Source organism: Python bivittatus, unplaced genomic scaffold (assembly GCF_059951505.1).
Source record: "Python bivittatus isolate LINGU-HERP-01145 unplaced genomic scaffold, Pbiv_v1 ctg000530_np1212, whole genome shotgun sequence".
Lineage (NCBI taxonomy): Eukaryota > Metazoa > Chordata > Lepidosauria > Squamata > Pythonidae > Python > Python bivittatus.
In genome coordinates, this window is record NW_028277085.1 from 4,435,643 (window position 1) to 4,451,268 (window position 15,626).

Below are 15,626 nucleotides of genomic sequence, written 5' to 3' on the forward strand. Positions count from 1 at the left end.
AATGGTATCCCACCTAATGGTCCATTTGGTTAGGGATGCAAATGTTTCCAATGCAGAACATTTTAACCCCACAAGTATTTAAGATGAATTTTTGTACTTTCATCATCGGTCCACTCCTAATTCAGCCTCCCCAGGCATTGGTTCAAGGTCGAAACAATGCATCCAATAGCAACTTTAAGATCCAGAATGAAGTCTGCATGGGAAGAGTTTGAATTCTGAAAGCAACGGGTTCTGAGAAAGAGGAATAGCTATTTTTATTTGATCTTTCATCCTCCGCTGTGAAGTAAGGAGAAGCTAATAGACTTTTTATTCCTCTCCAACACTGCCAGCACCAGGAGAAGATCTGGAAGGCACATCAAAGTTTTTAGGTTTCTCCGTGCTGCCACTGACCAACCGGGTTTACCGAAAGCTTGTGGCAGATAGCAGCAGAAATGGAATTAGGGTAGAAAACCTACCCATCCAGGTAAGAATGGATAGATCAGATTATATCAGAATAGTATTGGTTTTCTATGGGTGAATTCCATCACATTTGTGCTCTCAGTCATTATCTTCCAATTGGGGTAATTTTGAGATGTATGGACTTCAACTCTCAGAATTCTTAGCAAACGTCATGTTGGTTGGGGGATTCTGGGAGTTGAAGTCCACATATCTTCAAGTTGCCAAGTTGAGAAACACTGCTGTAGACGGAAGCCATTAGAATTCTGGGAAGGAGAGGTAATCTAGTTGAGGATTTCAATACTCACTTGTTGCCAGGTGTACTACTTGTCAGTTTCTTCCTATTTTACTGATTGTGTATCAATAGCTCCTTGACTTTGTCTGGCTTGAACTGCTGACCTGTTGGATGGACTGGACAGTTCTGTCTGGCTTAGAAAGCTAAACCAGGACAGACCACTGAATTACTTTACTCAAAAGAAGGGTTTTATGTTAGCTTTCCCAGGGAACTCTCTAGTTTCAATAACTGATTGATTGATTGATTTGCTTTATTTTCCTCAGGCTTATCAGCCACTTCGGTCAAGATGTGACTCTAAGCAGCTTACATCTCCAGTCACCATAAAAAGATTAAAACAAGAAATGTACTACAAAATAACAAAAATGTACATATGTACCATGCTAAGCAGCAACACTCCAGAAAGAGAAAGAGAAAAACATACTGTAGAAGAGGTTGTCATATTTTTCTCCAAAGACCTCCTAGAACAGCCAAGTCATAATTGCATTCTTAAACCCAGTGGGGTTGGTGCCAATCTAACCTTGTGGGGTGGGGGTGGGGAGTTGTTTTCCAAAGATCAATGACCCAGCCCACCAGTGGATCTTGTCCCCCAATTTGAAATGTGGTATTTATTCTGGCTTATACCGTATTGGCAATTTAAATGACATTGATATGTCTTTGAAGAAGTCCAGCTTACAGTCTTTTGAATAAGTAGACAAATGAATGACACCCTTCATTACCAAATGAAGTTCTGCCAGACTTTTGAAGATCACTTTGTGGAGAAAAATAGAGATGGGTCCACGTTCCCCCATGCTTCTTGCAAACTTTTTGAATGTCTCCTTTTCAGGAAATGCATCTTAGATCAGCTGTCCCTTTAATCTACTCCAGCAAAGCAGTTCTTAATGTTAAGAAGGAAACTTAAACTCCTTGAATAATGAATTCTACATATGGATTGTATTAATTGACTTTGTCCTTTGCCTATTATTTCCCCAGGATACCAATATGAAAACCACGTCTGGTGGAATCCCAACTGTCCAACTTGGTCTTCACTTGATCAATTCAGAGGTAAGGTTAGGAAACAACAGTTATTAGTTCATGATGACTTGGTAGATTCCTACTAGAATGTCAAATTTCTTGGCTGCAGTCAACCCTTGGGCCTCAGGGGTCATAATCCCTATGGGACTGGAAAATTTGCAGTTCTAACTTCATATATCTCAGAAAAATGAGGGTGTAGAGAGAGAGGAGAGAGAGAGAGAGAAACTGGGCTCACACAACACATTAAACCCTAAGGCTAAGTTAAGAAAACACTTTAGCTGTGCTCCCATTACATTCCATGCCCAATGAAATAAACCATTTTATAGCTTAATGTGGTGGGTTCTTGTTAATGCCATGAGTGGATTCCCACAACAGGCCGAATCACAAACTACCCAATCTCATTTTAGCCTAGTCTCCTCAGTTTGGGAAACTCAACCAGGAAAGAGAGAGGGGATGGTGTTGAGAAAAAAAGGGAATAATGCAACAAGCATTCTGGCGTCCAAATCAAGCTGTGCTTGGAGTTCAATTCTTCTCGGGAGAAAAATAATTCATATTCAGCTGGTGCGCTGGAAACACGTCTGTTCCAAAAATCGATGCATTTCCAAGGTTGTGTGGTGCCTCTTGGCCTCAGAAAGCTATGCAAATGTGATATTTGTCTAAAAATGCATCCTTGCCATGGTAAATGCGTGGCATACTCAATGCATGTCCCTAATCCTACTGCTGTTTTGAACCTACCATCCCACTAGACCCCTGCCTGTCTCACACTCCATTGCTGGATTCAATTAAGCTTTCCTCCATCTCCTTCTTGCAATTCTGCCCAAGTGCTGTAAAAACATTAGAAACCCCAGGCGGCTGGACAGCTGACTCTACTAGAGATTGGTGCCTCCTAAATCCATTTCATGAATATAGATGATGCTTGACATGGCCTTGTAAAGCGCCTCCTCGCCCCCTTCCTCCTCCTCTCCGCACACTCACAGTCTTGAAACAAGAGAGGTTGAGAGCAATTCTTAGCTAGGAACCAGCTTCAGCTTGTCAGGCTAAATTACATTGCAAAGGATGGGGTGGAAATAAGAAAGGGAAGAGAAAAAGGTACAGGAACGACGTATAATAATTTTTCAGCCAACAACTGACCCACGAATAACAGGGCCCAACAGAACAGTCTGCAGGATGGGAGGTTGTCTTCAAGATGACCCAAGCAGCATTGTACCATTGCATCACAAATTTTACCTCTTTCCTATGTGCATGTGATATCATAATTCATATACAAAAGGGGCGGAGCTTGCCATGCAATGACACCCTTCATACCCACCCAAACACCTATGGATGCTCCTGGGAACCAAGGAAAAATCAAGTCATTGCTCCAAAGTCCCCAGTTATGTTTCTCAGCTGACTTCAGGAGCCAAGCTGTGTGGGTTGTTACTCGTGGGAGATCAGTTTATCATCAGTGGAACCAAGAGGGTTACTGAAGGTGGAGCCAACTAGATGTAAGGAGGAGACACAGATGGATATTGGTGGTGACTTATCTACCAATGGATGGAAACCAGGAGTGGGCATCCTGTTATGGATGATTTGTTAGAAGATGCCTGGGGACCTATGGCTGAGTCACTTAGGGGTGGGTCTAAAAGCAAAAGGGACACCCGTTCTCTCTCTGGCCACTCTTTTTTCTCTATGTATCAAGCCCCAGGGCGTAGGGGAGGGACAGGCCGCTCTGACTGGAGGTCTGAACTGATATGCTGCAGAGAAAATGTAGAAGGGAGATTGCTGCCAAGCTTGTAAGCCAAACAGATGCAGCTCAGACCTACAACTATTACACTGATTGCAGACCTCCAGTTTTATGAGCCTCTACAAGAGGAACAATTTGGGACCCTTCTTGATAGGGATGCTTTGAGATATTCTTTACTGAAGAATCTCCTCCAGTTCTGGATTTTTATGGCCTAAATCTGAATGGCTCGTTCTCTTTCACCAAATGGATGGCCATTTCATATTATGTTGGGATAAATGGAAGTCAGTAAAACATCCAGGAGATATAGCTTACTCCACTTTTTAATCTTTGTGTGTGTGCGTGCATGTGTGCATGCCTCCAGTACATCCTTTGTAGGTTCTGGAGCTTCCTGAGATCACCCCACTGAATAATGGTGGTGTGGTTTTCTGTAGTTCCCCCCCCCCCCACCGCCGCCAACTTAGAAGTGGAAGAGTGCATTAAGCTTTGAGGAGGCTTAATGCATGTATGTATTTTAAAGGTGCACCAAAGGAAGGCAGATTGTGATTGAGTGTTAAGAGAGAGAGAGAAAAACCTTGCTAACAAGAAGGGCAGTTGGATAGGAGAACCAGTGACTGGGACAGACGGCCATCTCCTCTCATTGGATACGTTCAAGCAGAGGCTAAGAGAGTCATCATTCTGGCATGCTTTAATCTGGATTTCTGCATTCAGCAGGCAGTGGAAGGAATGCCCCAATGACTCTCTTTCGTCTGTAGGATTCAGGGATTGCATGAAAAGAGGAGGAAAGGACACCAAGCTCTTGTGATATCATGTCCAGGGATATCAGTAAATGGCCTCCACCACTGTTGTCTGTTCCAAAGATGGGAAAGAAAGGGAGCTCCTGGACACAAATGCTTGTCTGTCCCAGATGTAATGGGTTACCTTTCTTCATAGGTAGCTCCTTCATTAATGGATCTTCTGTGAGCTTCTCCACCACTTGAGATTTATCAGGAAAAGGCTGGGAGGGGCGACCTTTCTATTTGCAGTGAGCACGTTTTTCTTTTTCCAGGCCTTTATTTTTCTTCATGTAATTTGAAGCGATTGTTTAACTATTGTTTGCTTTCCTGCTTTTTAGGGTTTGATGGTTGGAGCTTCTAATTGTGTGTGTGCATTTGTGTTTGTGTGGGTGTGTTGATTAGAGTAGTATCATCTTTTTCCTCTAGGACCTCGAGATGATGTTCATAGTGCTCCTACTCCAATTTTTCCCCATACCAACAACTCTTGAGGTAGACTGAGTTGAGAGAGAATGGGGTGGACAACCTTCTGAGTTTCTGCAGCTGAAGATAGATTTGAATTTGGTCTTTCCCAGCCCTAATCCAACAGCTTCACCAATACATCCCTGCGTCTACTTTAACCACTTCATTTAAACTCCCTAATATGATATTTGAAAGGGAAGAGAGAACAGCAGCATCTACAGGACCTTGCCACGTTCATCAGAATGCTAAAAGCAGCATTATGGAATCCCGGCATAACCTTCGCCCTTGGGGTCTTGTGTACGATGTCACAATGCATGAAAAAAGGTGTGGGGCTCATGTCCCATCTGCTTACCGTGTCTCCCCCTTGGAAGCTGCTGGATGGAAAACTCAGCTATAGGAATAGTAATGAATGCCATCCTTCCTAGGATTAAACCTAGCCTATCTTCTGACCTGAAAAATGCTGAGGATCAGGGCATTAGAAGACCAACATTGCACTTGTGGGAAACAGCGAGGGTTCTGCATTCTTTGTTTCCCCCTCTGCAAAGTTTAATTTGGGCCAGGCTTAAATCTGGCAGGTTAATTCCATTGCTGTTTTCACCCAGAGCACCCCCATGATTTGGGCAGGGCTGTCTGGTGAAGCACTTTGGAGACGGGGCTGCACGTGATGAATTATTCACAGGAGAGTCAGTAAGTGCAGAATTAATCCCCTTTCTTCCAGCTGGCTGCTGCACTAAATTATCACTCCTGGTCATGCGGGAAAATGCTGCGGAATTCATTTAGCTGATTATTGTTTTGATCTCGGAACGACTGTTGGTTCTTGCTTTCCACCCCCACTGCTATATATATATATCTGAGAAGGAGAGCACCAGAAATATCAGATGATTACCTTGGCTTCTCAGTTGTCTTCTTCAAGCTTGTTTCAGCAAATCGGCCCCAGGGACAGTGGAAAAGAAAGGACACCAACTTAGAAATGAGCAGGGGCTTTTCAGATGCAGCCTACATCTAAAGGACCAGCTACAGAGACACTTGGCACCTGGGTGCAAACCATTTTGACGGGTGCAGAAAGAAAACTCAGAAAATTCATACTGGTGGAACCGAGTCTTTGTTGATCCTGGAAAGCTCTTCGTTGGCCAACTCTGGACAACGAAGGCTGTTTGCTTCTAAGGGGCTCAGCCGTTCCTCACCAGCTCTACAGATTTCTGCACCATCACTGGAACTGGATAGTTTCGGCAGTTTGGTCTAGATGTGTACAACGGGAAACAACCATCTGTGGTGATGATACAGGATCATCTGCTCCGTGCTGTGGATCCCATTTACTTATTTATTGAGAAGGTTTATATGGCCGCCCATCCTGACACACACAACTCTGGGTGAAGAACAACAATGATAAAATCACAAACAAGAAAAACAATAGCATCAAACATCAAGAAAAACCAGGCACCTGATTCATCAGTTACATCCATCCACATCTATCTATCTATCTATCTATCTATCTATCTATCTATCTATCTATCTATCTATCTATCTAAATTTTATTAAAGGTTTTTTTTTAAAGGAAGATTAAAAACGAATACAAAGTCAGAATAAGAAAGAAATCAAAGAGAAAGCTAAAAGTGCAGGAAAGGAAAAAAAAGTAAAAGAAAAATAGAAAAGAAAGAAAAATGGTACAAAGGAGCTTCTGATCTTCTTTACCACAGTTATAAGTACAATTATAAATTTACCTCTTACTCTGTGGTTACAACATAGCTCTCTTCTTTCTATAAGCTATCCCAGCATTTCTCAATCTTGGCAACTTGAAGATGGGTGGGCTTCAACTCCCAGAATTCCCCAACCACTGCTGGCTGGGAATTCTGGGAGTTGAAGTCCACCCATCTTCAAGTTGCCAAGGTTGACAAACACTGATCTATCCTGTCTAATCAAGAAAACCATAAGTTTGGTTTTTTTTCTGTTTCGTGCAAAAACCCCATAAGGGGTTTCCAGTCAGCGATAAACATAGATATTGCCTTTTCTCTGATCAAAGAAGTCAGTTTAGCCATCTTGGCAAGTTCCATCACCTTCACCAACCATTCTTCCGTGGTGGATGGTGCCGATACATCCATCCACCTCTTCATGGCTTTTTGGGTGGGCGCCTGCCAGGTCTTGGGGGAAAGGTGTTCCACCGGCCAGGGTCTGCTATAGAAAACACACGCTTCCTAGGTCCCTCTAGATGGCAACATTTGAGGGAAAGGACCAGGTCCATTGATACAACAGATGATTTGCCCCTTCTGTTAAGCTTTGACCCAGATGTTTGTTTCTTTTAAACAAACCATATCTAAATTTCATCGTGTAAAGTTAAGAAAGAGATTGGGCTATGCTAAGGATGATTCAGGCTGAAGACCACAGGGATCTTTGGAAGCTCTCTTGTTGACCTTAGGTCTATCTTTATTATCTTACCCAGAGTTCCTGAAGGAACAATGAGATACACAAATTTACCAAATGGGAAATCTAATGACTATAAAGTCAAGTTCAAATGCATTCCTGTCTCTCTGTGTTTCTTCTTTTCCCTAGTACACATTTCCAGCCATCAATGTCCTCAGCCTTTACAACAACAACAACAACAACAACAACAACATCAATAATAATAATAATAATAATAATAATAATAATGATAATAATAATATACCTGCAATGATACCTTTAATATTATTAAACAACAACATCTGCCTATCCCAGGTCCTTGGGAAGGACTCGATAGATGGACAAAAATGCCAAATCCAGGGTAAACATCTGGCTGACACCGGACTCCCAGTGACTCTGGACAGGACATTAGGTCTTGCAAACTTCTGCCCATCTCCCATTGAAAGCAAAGACTCCATAATCTGTATTTTAATTTATTTCACCCCCACACAGAGTTGCTTGGCTCAGGAACATCCACAAAGCTTTTCAAAGCCATCCAGGGGGATTAATTAATTCTAAAAGGAACAGTGATCTTAAGCCATCATTTCTTTTTTCATGCTCGCTGTCACGTTAAACTGTTTTAACATGATTCCACCCACTCCCTTCCCCGCCCCATCTTTTCTTTTCATTTTCTTTTTAAATACACAAAAGGAGAAGGAGATCTTGGCTGATCACGATGAAATTCAATATGCTGCCATGTGTCGTGGAGCTCCTTCCCCCATGACAGGTGCTGATGGATTGCTAAGTGCACGGTGGGTGACGGAGGGAAAAGAGGGGGGAGTACATAAATTAAAGGATAATGTAGGATGATGTACAGCTAGGGTGGTCAGCCCACCAGCTGCATGCAGCCCCCCAAATGGTGGATTTTTGGGGGGGGGGCGTCCTTCTGAGCTCTCCCAATTGCAATAATGGATAGTATTCTATATGAGAATAACCCTCCAGGAGCAGACCTGGGCATTCTTGAGATGGCCACTAGGTGGCAATGAAGAGTTACCATTCTGTATTGCTTTGCTGCCCTCTAGTGGTCAGACAAAGTCTTGCAGCTCACGCCTAGTAGCTGTACTTTAATAAACTGACTGCTCTGCACACATCGTGAGCAGTCCCGCCCACTTCTCCATTGGCCCCTCCCCTGCCCCATCCAACAATAGGTTGGCCTCTTCTGGTATAAAGAAGTGCCTTAAAAAATTAAAAAAAAAAAAGAATGGGATCATGAAGCATCTTTGGCAAAGCACATTTCAGATTCTCCTCGAAGTAAACCTGTGCCTTCTTATGCCAACCCTGCTTTTTCAGCTGCGGTGCAAATTGGGGAGTTCATACCTGATCCAAGGAGTTTATTTTTATTGATTGATTTATCGGATATATAAAGCTGCCCATTGCACAAATGTGACTCTGGATGGCGTACAACGAGCAACCAGTCAAAACAAAGCCGCAGCTGGTGGCTACATTGACTTCCTTGATCAGAGAAAAGACAAAATCTATGTTTATTGCTGACTGGAAACCCCTTATGGGCTTTTTACATGAAACAGAAAAAAAATGAACTCGTGATTTAAGGTTTTGATGATTAGACAGGATAGATCAGTGTTGCCCAACCTTGGCACCTTGAAGATGGGTGGACTTCAACTCCCAGAATTCCCCAGCCAGCCATGCTGGCTGGGGAATTCTGGGAGTTCAACTCCACCCAGCTTCAAGGTGCCAAGGTTGAGCAACACTGGTCTAGTTTATGGGATGTTAAAACAGCAGAGCACCCGTTGCTGTGTCTTTGTTCATATGTAAGTGCTTGTAACTGAAAGAGATTGCATGTACACCTATATAGATACATATATACATGTGGGCTCTTACATCTATTACTAAAGGTTGTTTCCTCTGCAGAATTTCGTTATTCTGAGTTGCAACCCTTCTCCTGGAACCCCATCCCTACCCCCCACACACACACACACGCACACGCACACACACCCAGCATCGTTAGAAATCGTGATTGCTGTGGAAATTATAGAGGAGCGATAGAATTACTACTGAGCGGGATCGACGCACACTGGCCTCGCTTTGTTAGACAGCTAATGAGTGGGAGACAGCGAGGCCACAGCAAAGTGGAGCGGAGAGAGAAACGAATGTCTTTGTCGAAGAAAATTTGCTGGTTTCCGCTGGCTGTTCCCAGAGGAAGTTTTGGGGGGGGATTAATTGAATTAGGGGCAGACATGGCAAGTGTCGTTGGCCAAATCTTGCTCCTTTTCATCGGAGGGGAGAGCAATCATGATTTCAGTCGATTCTGGGACCCATCTGTGTGGTCGGCTTGGCGCAGTTTACAAACGGGTCTGCGTTTTGCATGAAGTCTTTTTGGGGAGCATCTGGACCTCGTGGCCACCTGCCAGCCCAGAGCCCGCTCTTGTTGATGCTGAGGAAGGTTGGCTGAGGTCATGCTTTGCTCCACAGCTGAATGAAGTATGCAGGTGAGGAACTGGGCATCTGATACCCTGAATTCTGTGCTAATCAGCAAGAGACACTGGAAAATCTCAGATGTCTGTCTTCCTGCTTGCCCATCTTCTCCAGGACCAGAGGGAATGGAGGAGTTAGGGAGAAGAATCCAAGAAGAGGCATTTAGGCCCAAAGTCTGCAGTCCCCATTAAGACTCAAATAAGCTGTTGCTGCCTGGAGTCACGGCTTGGGAGTGGATGGGGGCCACTTTGCTGCCAGCCACATGGGGTGGCCAATTTAGCCAGTTAGCCATGGGATTATGGGAAATGAAGAAATCGTATTGGTGGGCACGGAGATGAAGGTGGGGAAGGTGCAGAATAAGCCTGGCTTTGCCCTTGTTGGAATTCTCCTTAATTAGCGGTCCACCTTTGTTTGCTAAGGACCATCTGCTGGCCATCATTTCTGATGCTGATAAGGTGCCTCCCTGATGGCAGATTCATAATGGATCTGCACAGCTATGCTTGGGGAGGACAGGCAATACCTCTAGAACCAATGAGATGGTGTTGTGTGGCTGCCTTGTCAGTGAGAAGAGGGGAATTGTGACTGGGAGATTCAATGGCAGAGGGTCTCAGATTTGGAAGAACAACGAGCTTATACTTCAACTGCCCAGTCCTTGTTTTTCTGACCCAGCAGCTGGTTCTTTCATAGACATCTGAAAAACAGACCTTTTTCAAATAATGGTTTTGCTGAGCAAAAGGTTGAGGACACCCCAGCTTTTACTGGGAAATCTATGGGTGTTCTTCCTGGAAATTTTGCTAAATAGCCTTGGTTGAGGTTTATGCAGCGAAGGGTGGTGTGTAGAAGGGGGCGAAGCCACTTTTCTCCTCATCTGATATTAAAAGACCTTGGGGTCACCCATCAAAGCAGAAGATTGGGACAGAGTAGAAGTATTTCTTCATGTAGGTTCAACTGGGAATGATGGAATGTGTGCAATAAGATAAAGTCAGTAACTTTAGTGGTAAAAGCAGGAAATCCATGCAAAATACAATGATCAAAGCCTGCTGGTCACGATAGTGTTGCATTATCTTCAGGATAGGAGGTCATTTGTCTTTCAAAACTAATTGCAAATAAATGCTAGGGAAGACCATGAAACAGATTGCCTGAGGATGGACCCAGAAGGCTTTTTATATTCCCTGAATGTAGCAAATAAGCACATTCTACTGCAGAGCTGGTGATAGAAATCAAAGTCTATTTTGTCATTCTTATCCAGTTAAGGTGATACTTCGACCTGAGTATGAAGTGCTCAGTGAAGTCTCAGTTCTTTACCAAAAAATGCAATCTTTCTACAGTCGGTTGGACTTGGAATTTTCCAACCAACTTAATAGACTTTTGTTAAGATTTAAGAATTTGTCTGGGTATGTGGATAATTTCTCCAAATATTGGAAGTGCATTTTACATAGCCAGTTTAAAGGCTCCTCATAGATTAGAAACATGTCCAAGGTTTTTAAAGCATCTTCATGGCTGGCCATTGTAATGTCTTCTTGTTTTTTGTACACAGAGGCCAGATGTATTTTTGACTTCATCAACCACAAGTGGTCTTCCCGTCCTGGATCCAAAGTTGGTGGGACAGCTTGGGACTATCAAGGAACCATGGACAAGACCATCTTCCAAAACCGAACAGAAGACCTCTGTCGTTTCAGCCATAGATGATGTGAGTGGCTTCTTTTCCTAGTTTTTTATGCTTCCCATTTCCTAGAAGCCCCACCAACAACATCATATAGCAAAGCTCCCTTCGGTTGTGAAGACAGTAGAAATTATGTTATCCTTGTGATATCTGGTTGTTTCCAAGAATAAGCACCAGAATGGGTTGCATGGAGGTAGGCTCTTAAAGCAGACACTTTAAGGGCTAATCCAACATCAGAATCCTAAAATAGTAGCTTGGATGGTATGCAATGACTGCAAAACATACAAATGCAGGATCTATACCAGATATTTAAACACAATCTGTTTCTAGAAGCCGAAATGTCATAGGTACATCCATGCTGGAGCCAGTAATAACTTGGCATCATTGAGTATATGCCAAGCTCCTTCCCTTCCCTTCCCTCCCCTACCCCCACCCCCAAGTGTGTTGGAGTCTCTTGGTCCTTTTCTTCTGCTCTTCACCTGCTTTCTCCAATTATTCAGGAAGAGATAAGAGGGAATAGATGAATGGTTGTATGGATTGGTGAACTCAAGGGAAAGAAAAATTGGTGGGCATTGGCAACCGTGACCAAGTGCAGATGAGGCCTATTTGTAGAAGAAACCCACCAAAGAAATCATGCCCAACCCCTCCTGCCCCCCGAAAAGGCCTGAAACATGTAAACAGTAAGGGATGGGTCACCCCAAAACTAATTTTAACTGTTGATGCGATTGGGATCATCCCATCAATTTGATTCAGTAAAAAAAAAGGGGTCTATGTGTAAATGCTGTGCACGTTCAAAGTCCCACAAACTGATAAATCAGTCTAAACGCCTCCAGTCTGATCTGATGCATTGAACGGATTTGGGGATGTGATTCAAAAGTGGGAATGAGACCGCATCCCCATCTAATCCAATCTTCGAATTGAATTTTCTCACGGCCCGAGAAATTCTTCTCTGACCTCATTCAGAGAAGTAACTCGGCTGCCTAGGTTTCAAGGCTTTCAGCGAGATAACAAGTATTCAGTTCTGAACCCATTTAGCCCATTCTTAGCTATTACAGCTACATTACCTCTAGACCTCAGGCCCACTTCCAGCCCATAACTGTCAGCTCCATGACCATAAGGCTGACATCAGCAAAACCTGGAGGTGGATAAAATCATTTGTCTGGGCTCCCAGACCCACCACTGGCTAAGTGAAGGCCTACATTCCATCAATGTGAATGTAAAAAACAGACACGAAAACGTAACACGGTCTTATAGCCCAGCTATTACATATCTAGGTGGACTCAGAGAAGCAGGAAGGAGTTACAGAGAAAGCAAAGAGGAGGTGGCTGTTACGTAAAGCCCTTGGAAAGGGAGAGGTTTCTACACCGCACAGAACGTCTGTTCCTCATGTTGGTCAAGCTCCTCCATGTTGCCATAAAGCTGGGTTGGCTGCAATCACTGTCTGGGTCAGACTGTAGCAGTTGCAAAGCCTAACAGAACTGGCATGATGGGAAGGCAATAGAAAGGTTGGGTGAAGAAAACAGCACGGGGGAGACCCGGAGCCATGCTGGCTGAGCAAGCGTGTTGAGGCAACAGCCAATTTGCAGCCAAATTTGGGGAGATCTTCAACAGCCCTGCGTACGCAGCCTTCTGGTACAAACTGGGATGGTGAAAAAAATGACGAAACGTGAGCCATCCAAAGCCCAACATTTCCTAGTTGTGTCCCAGCATGTAAGTCACAGATTTGCAGCATGACATCACCGATGTCCCAGATGCTTACACAACTTAGCTAGCAAGCAAGCTGCTATTGGGTACAACCTGCCATTGTAATGTTCAGTATGGTTTCCCATAAATTGCCTATATCCACCATGCATTTTTGTGAAATATATTTGGCCTCCTTTCACTCTTCTGGGTCATCATCTGATATTAGTGATGGATCACTCAGACTGAAATCTGGGAGAACTGGAGAAGGAGAGAGGGGAGGAGTGATTTTCTTTCCCAAAATGGAGTGTTTGCATGAATTCCCTAAAACTGTGTGTGCAGGCATATGGGAGGGTAGTAAAAAAGGACAGGAATTTTCCAGACACACACATGCTACTCTTCTTTAAATTACAGTTTCTTGTGATGCTTTTAGGTAGATAATTTGTATTTCCAATTGATAATGTGGCCTTGAGAGCCACATTGGTGTAGTGGTGAAGGCATCAGGCTAGAAACCTGACCATGAATTCTAGTCCTGCATGAAGCCAACTGGGTGATCTTGGGCCGGTCACTCTCTCTCAGCCTTAGGAAGAAAACAAGAGCAAACCACTTCCGAAATCTTGCCAAGAAAACTGCAGGGACTTGTCCAGGCAGTCGCCAAGAGTCAAGACTGACTTGAAGGCACGAGAAGAGAAGAGAAGAGAAGAGAAGAGAAGAGAAGAGAAGAGAAGAGAAGAGAAGAGAAGAGAAGAGAAGAGAAGAGAAGAGAAGAGAAGAGAAGAGAGAGAAGAGAAGAGAAGAGAAGAGAAGAGAAGAGAAGAGAAGTCTTGGCTTAACAAACTCAACATGGACAATTCCAAATGGAGCTTTTTAAAGTCTTACCTATTTCAACCCCCCCTCCCCAACTGATGCTCAATATTTTCACTTCTGGGGTCAACCAAGTATCTCAAATGGGCCCAGAAAATCAGGGAAGCCTTTTCAGTTCCAGCTTTGTTTTTGCAGTGAGCACGTTCATCTTTCAGCTTCTACCCTTCCTGCTATTCAAGATTTAAGGACAAAGTTTTTGACTTGTCCTCTGTCCCAATCCCCAGAGGTTTACCTTCCCCAAGAGGGCTCCACCTGCTGCTTGTTTGGTGTGTTGGGTGTGTCTGGATGGTGAGAGGGCTTGACCAAAGCAGAATTTATCTGGTTCCTTGTGAGCACAAATAGCAATGTGACTCTGCAAAGTTTCACACTGTGGCTGCATGGCCTTTTGCATTCTGGGTAAAAACAAGGGGACCACATGTCCTGTGTATACCAAGACGAAATGAAAAGCAGCCAGTCGGTGGATCATGTTCCTGAAGAGAGAGAAATGCAATGATTCACATTTAATGCTTTTAGCTGTTTTTATGGTGCTATTTTTGTTTAGCTTTGTACACTGCCCAAAGTCCACTGGAGTTGGGCGGCCAATAAATATCACCCTATCAATCAATCTTTGATCCTCTTTTCCAACTTCATGGTCACAAAAGAAGGGTGTGTGTAAAGCAAGGCAGAGTCATTGGAATCATGGCGTAGGATGAACCCCATATAGACATATGCCACGCTTCTAATCCCACTCCCCCCAAATGCTTCTTGCCCCTTCTTTTTAAGACACGCTAAATTAACATTACATATCATTTTGATTGTGTCTGCCTAAAGCACAAACCCTGGCAGGAACACGTATCTGTTTCAGAAGTTAAGGTGCAAGAATCGTAATTGGATCATGTCCCGCTGGATTGTTGGATTCTCAAGCAGCATGGCACCATCCGGCAGGCCTTCTGTGTGCCTGGCACACCATGGCCAGCAGATCGCCTTCAAACTGTGCTGAAGTTGTGAATGGCCAGGTGGACGCCTTGAGAAAGCCGGGGACCATTTCAAGATTTTTCCAAGAGATTCTTCTGCATGTGGACTCGCTTTGCAGTCTTCCTACCACCATCTAGTGGAGGATACGTATATAAACAGGAGCCATCTGCATGTCTTAGATGTTCTACTAATACTGCTTTCATCCAACCTGCCTTCCTTTAAATCTATGGGCAAGTTGCAATCCCCTGATGTCTCAGCATGCTAATTGGGAATTCCTTTCAGCTGCAGTCCCCAAACATCTGGAGTGTGATGGGTTGGAAGGTTTAAGTGATGACCTTTACCTCTTGTACAGCAACATTTCTTTTGACTTCTGCTGACTTCACAGACCTGTCCATATAGTTCTCTCGACAACAATAGAGAAATGATGGCCATTGTCTTGGCAGGCTTTTATCGACTTCCCAGTCTAGCCTACAATCCTTGCATTTTGTAGCTGTAGAGTTATCTTCCTTCCTCTCTCTCTCTCTGTCTCCTCCATCTTCCTTCTCCTTTTGTGTTATGTCATAGGCCAATTTTCTTCCATTTTTAAGAAGCCCCTCCTATTTTTCTGTATTGCCAATATGACTTGGCATTTTTCCTACAGGGAAGCAGCCATTTTGTGCTTGATCACTGGAGGAGGGAAACTAAAGGATTATCTCTGAAAGTTTGTTTTGGAGAATGGTGGCTGCTTGTAGACTCAATGTGGAATTCTCCTTGGTTAACTGAATACATTCATGTTCATAGAAACCTGTGGCAGCTTTCTTGCACAAAGTGAGTGGGAAAATGTTCTACAAATGGCTGATAGTGTCTCTTCCGCACCCTGATTTCACTCGCTAGGAGGGAGATGCGATACAAGCTCCTTAA

At 43.8% G+C, this 15,626-nt stretch overlaps 1 protein-coding gene across 1 annotated transcript in view; it reads left to right on the top strand.

The window, feature by feature from the left end:
• Positions 1 to 15,626, top strand: part of CCDC33 (coiled-coil domain containing 33) — a 103,429-nt gene that overhangs the window by 64,384 nt on the left and 23,419 nt on the right. Inside the window, exons 11-13 of the mRNA XM_088148180.1 lie at positions 330 to 463; positions 1,700 to 1,771; positions 11,103 to 11,255. Coding sequence (XP_088004306.1) covers positions 330 to 463; positions 1,700 to 1,771; positions 11,103 to 11,255 — 359 coding nt within the window. The remainder of the gene's footprint in view (positions 1 to 329; positions 464 to 1,699; positions 1,772 to 11,102; positions 11,256 to 15,626) is intronic.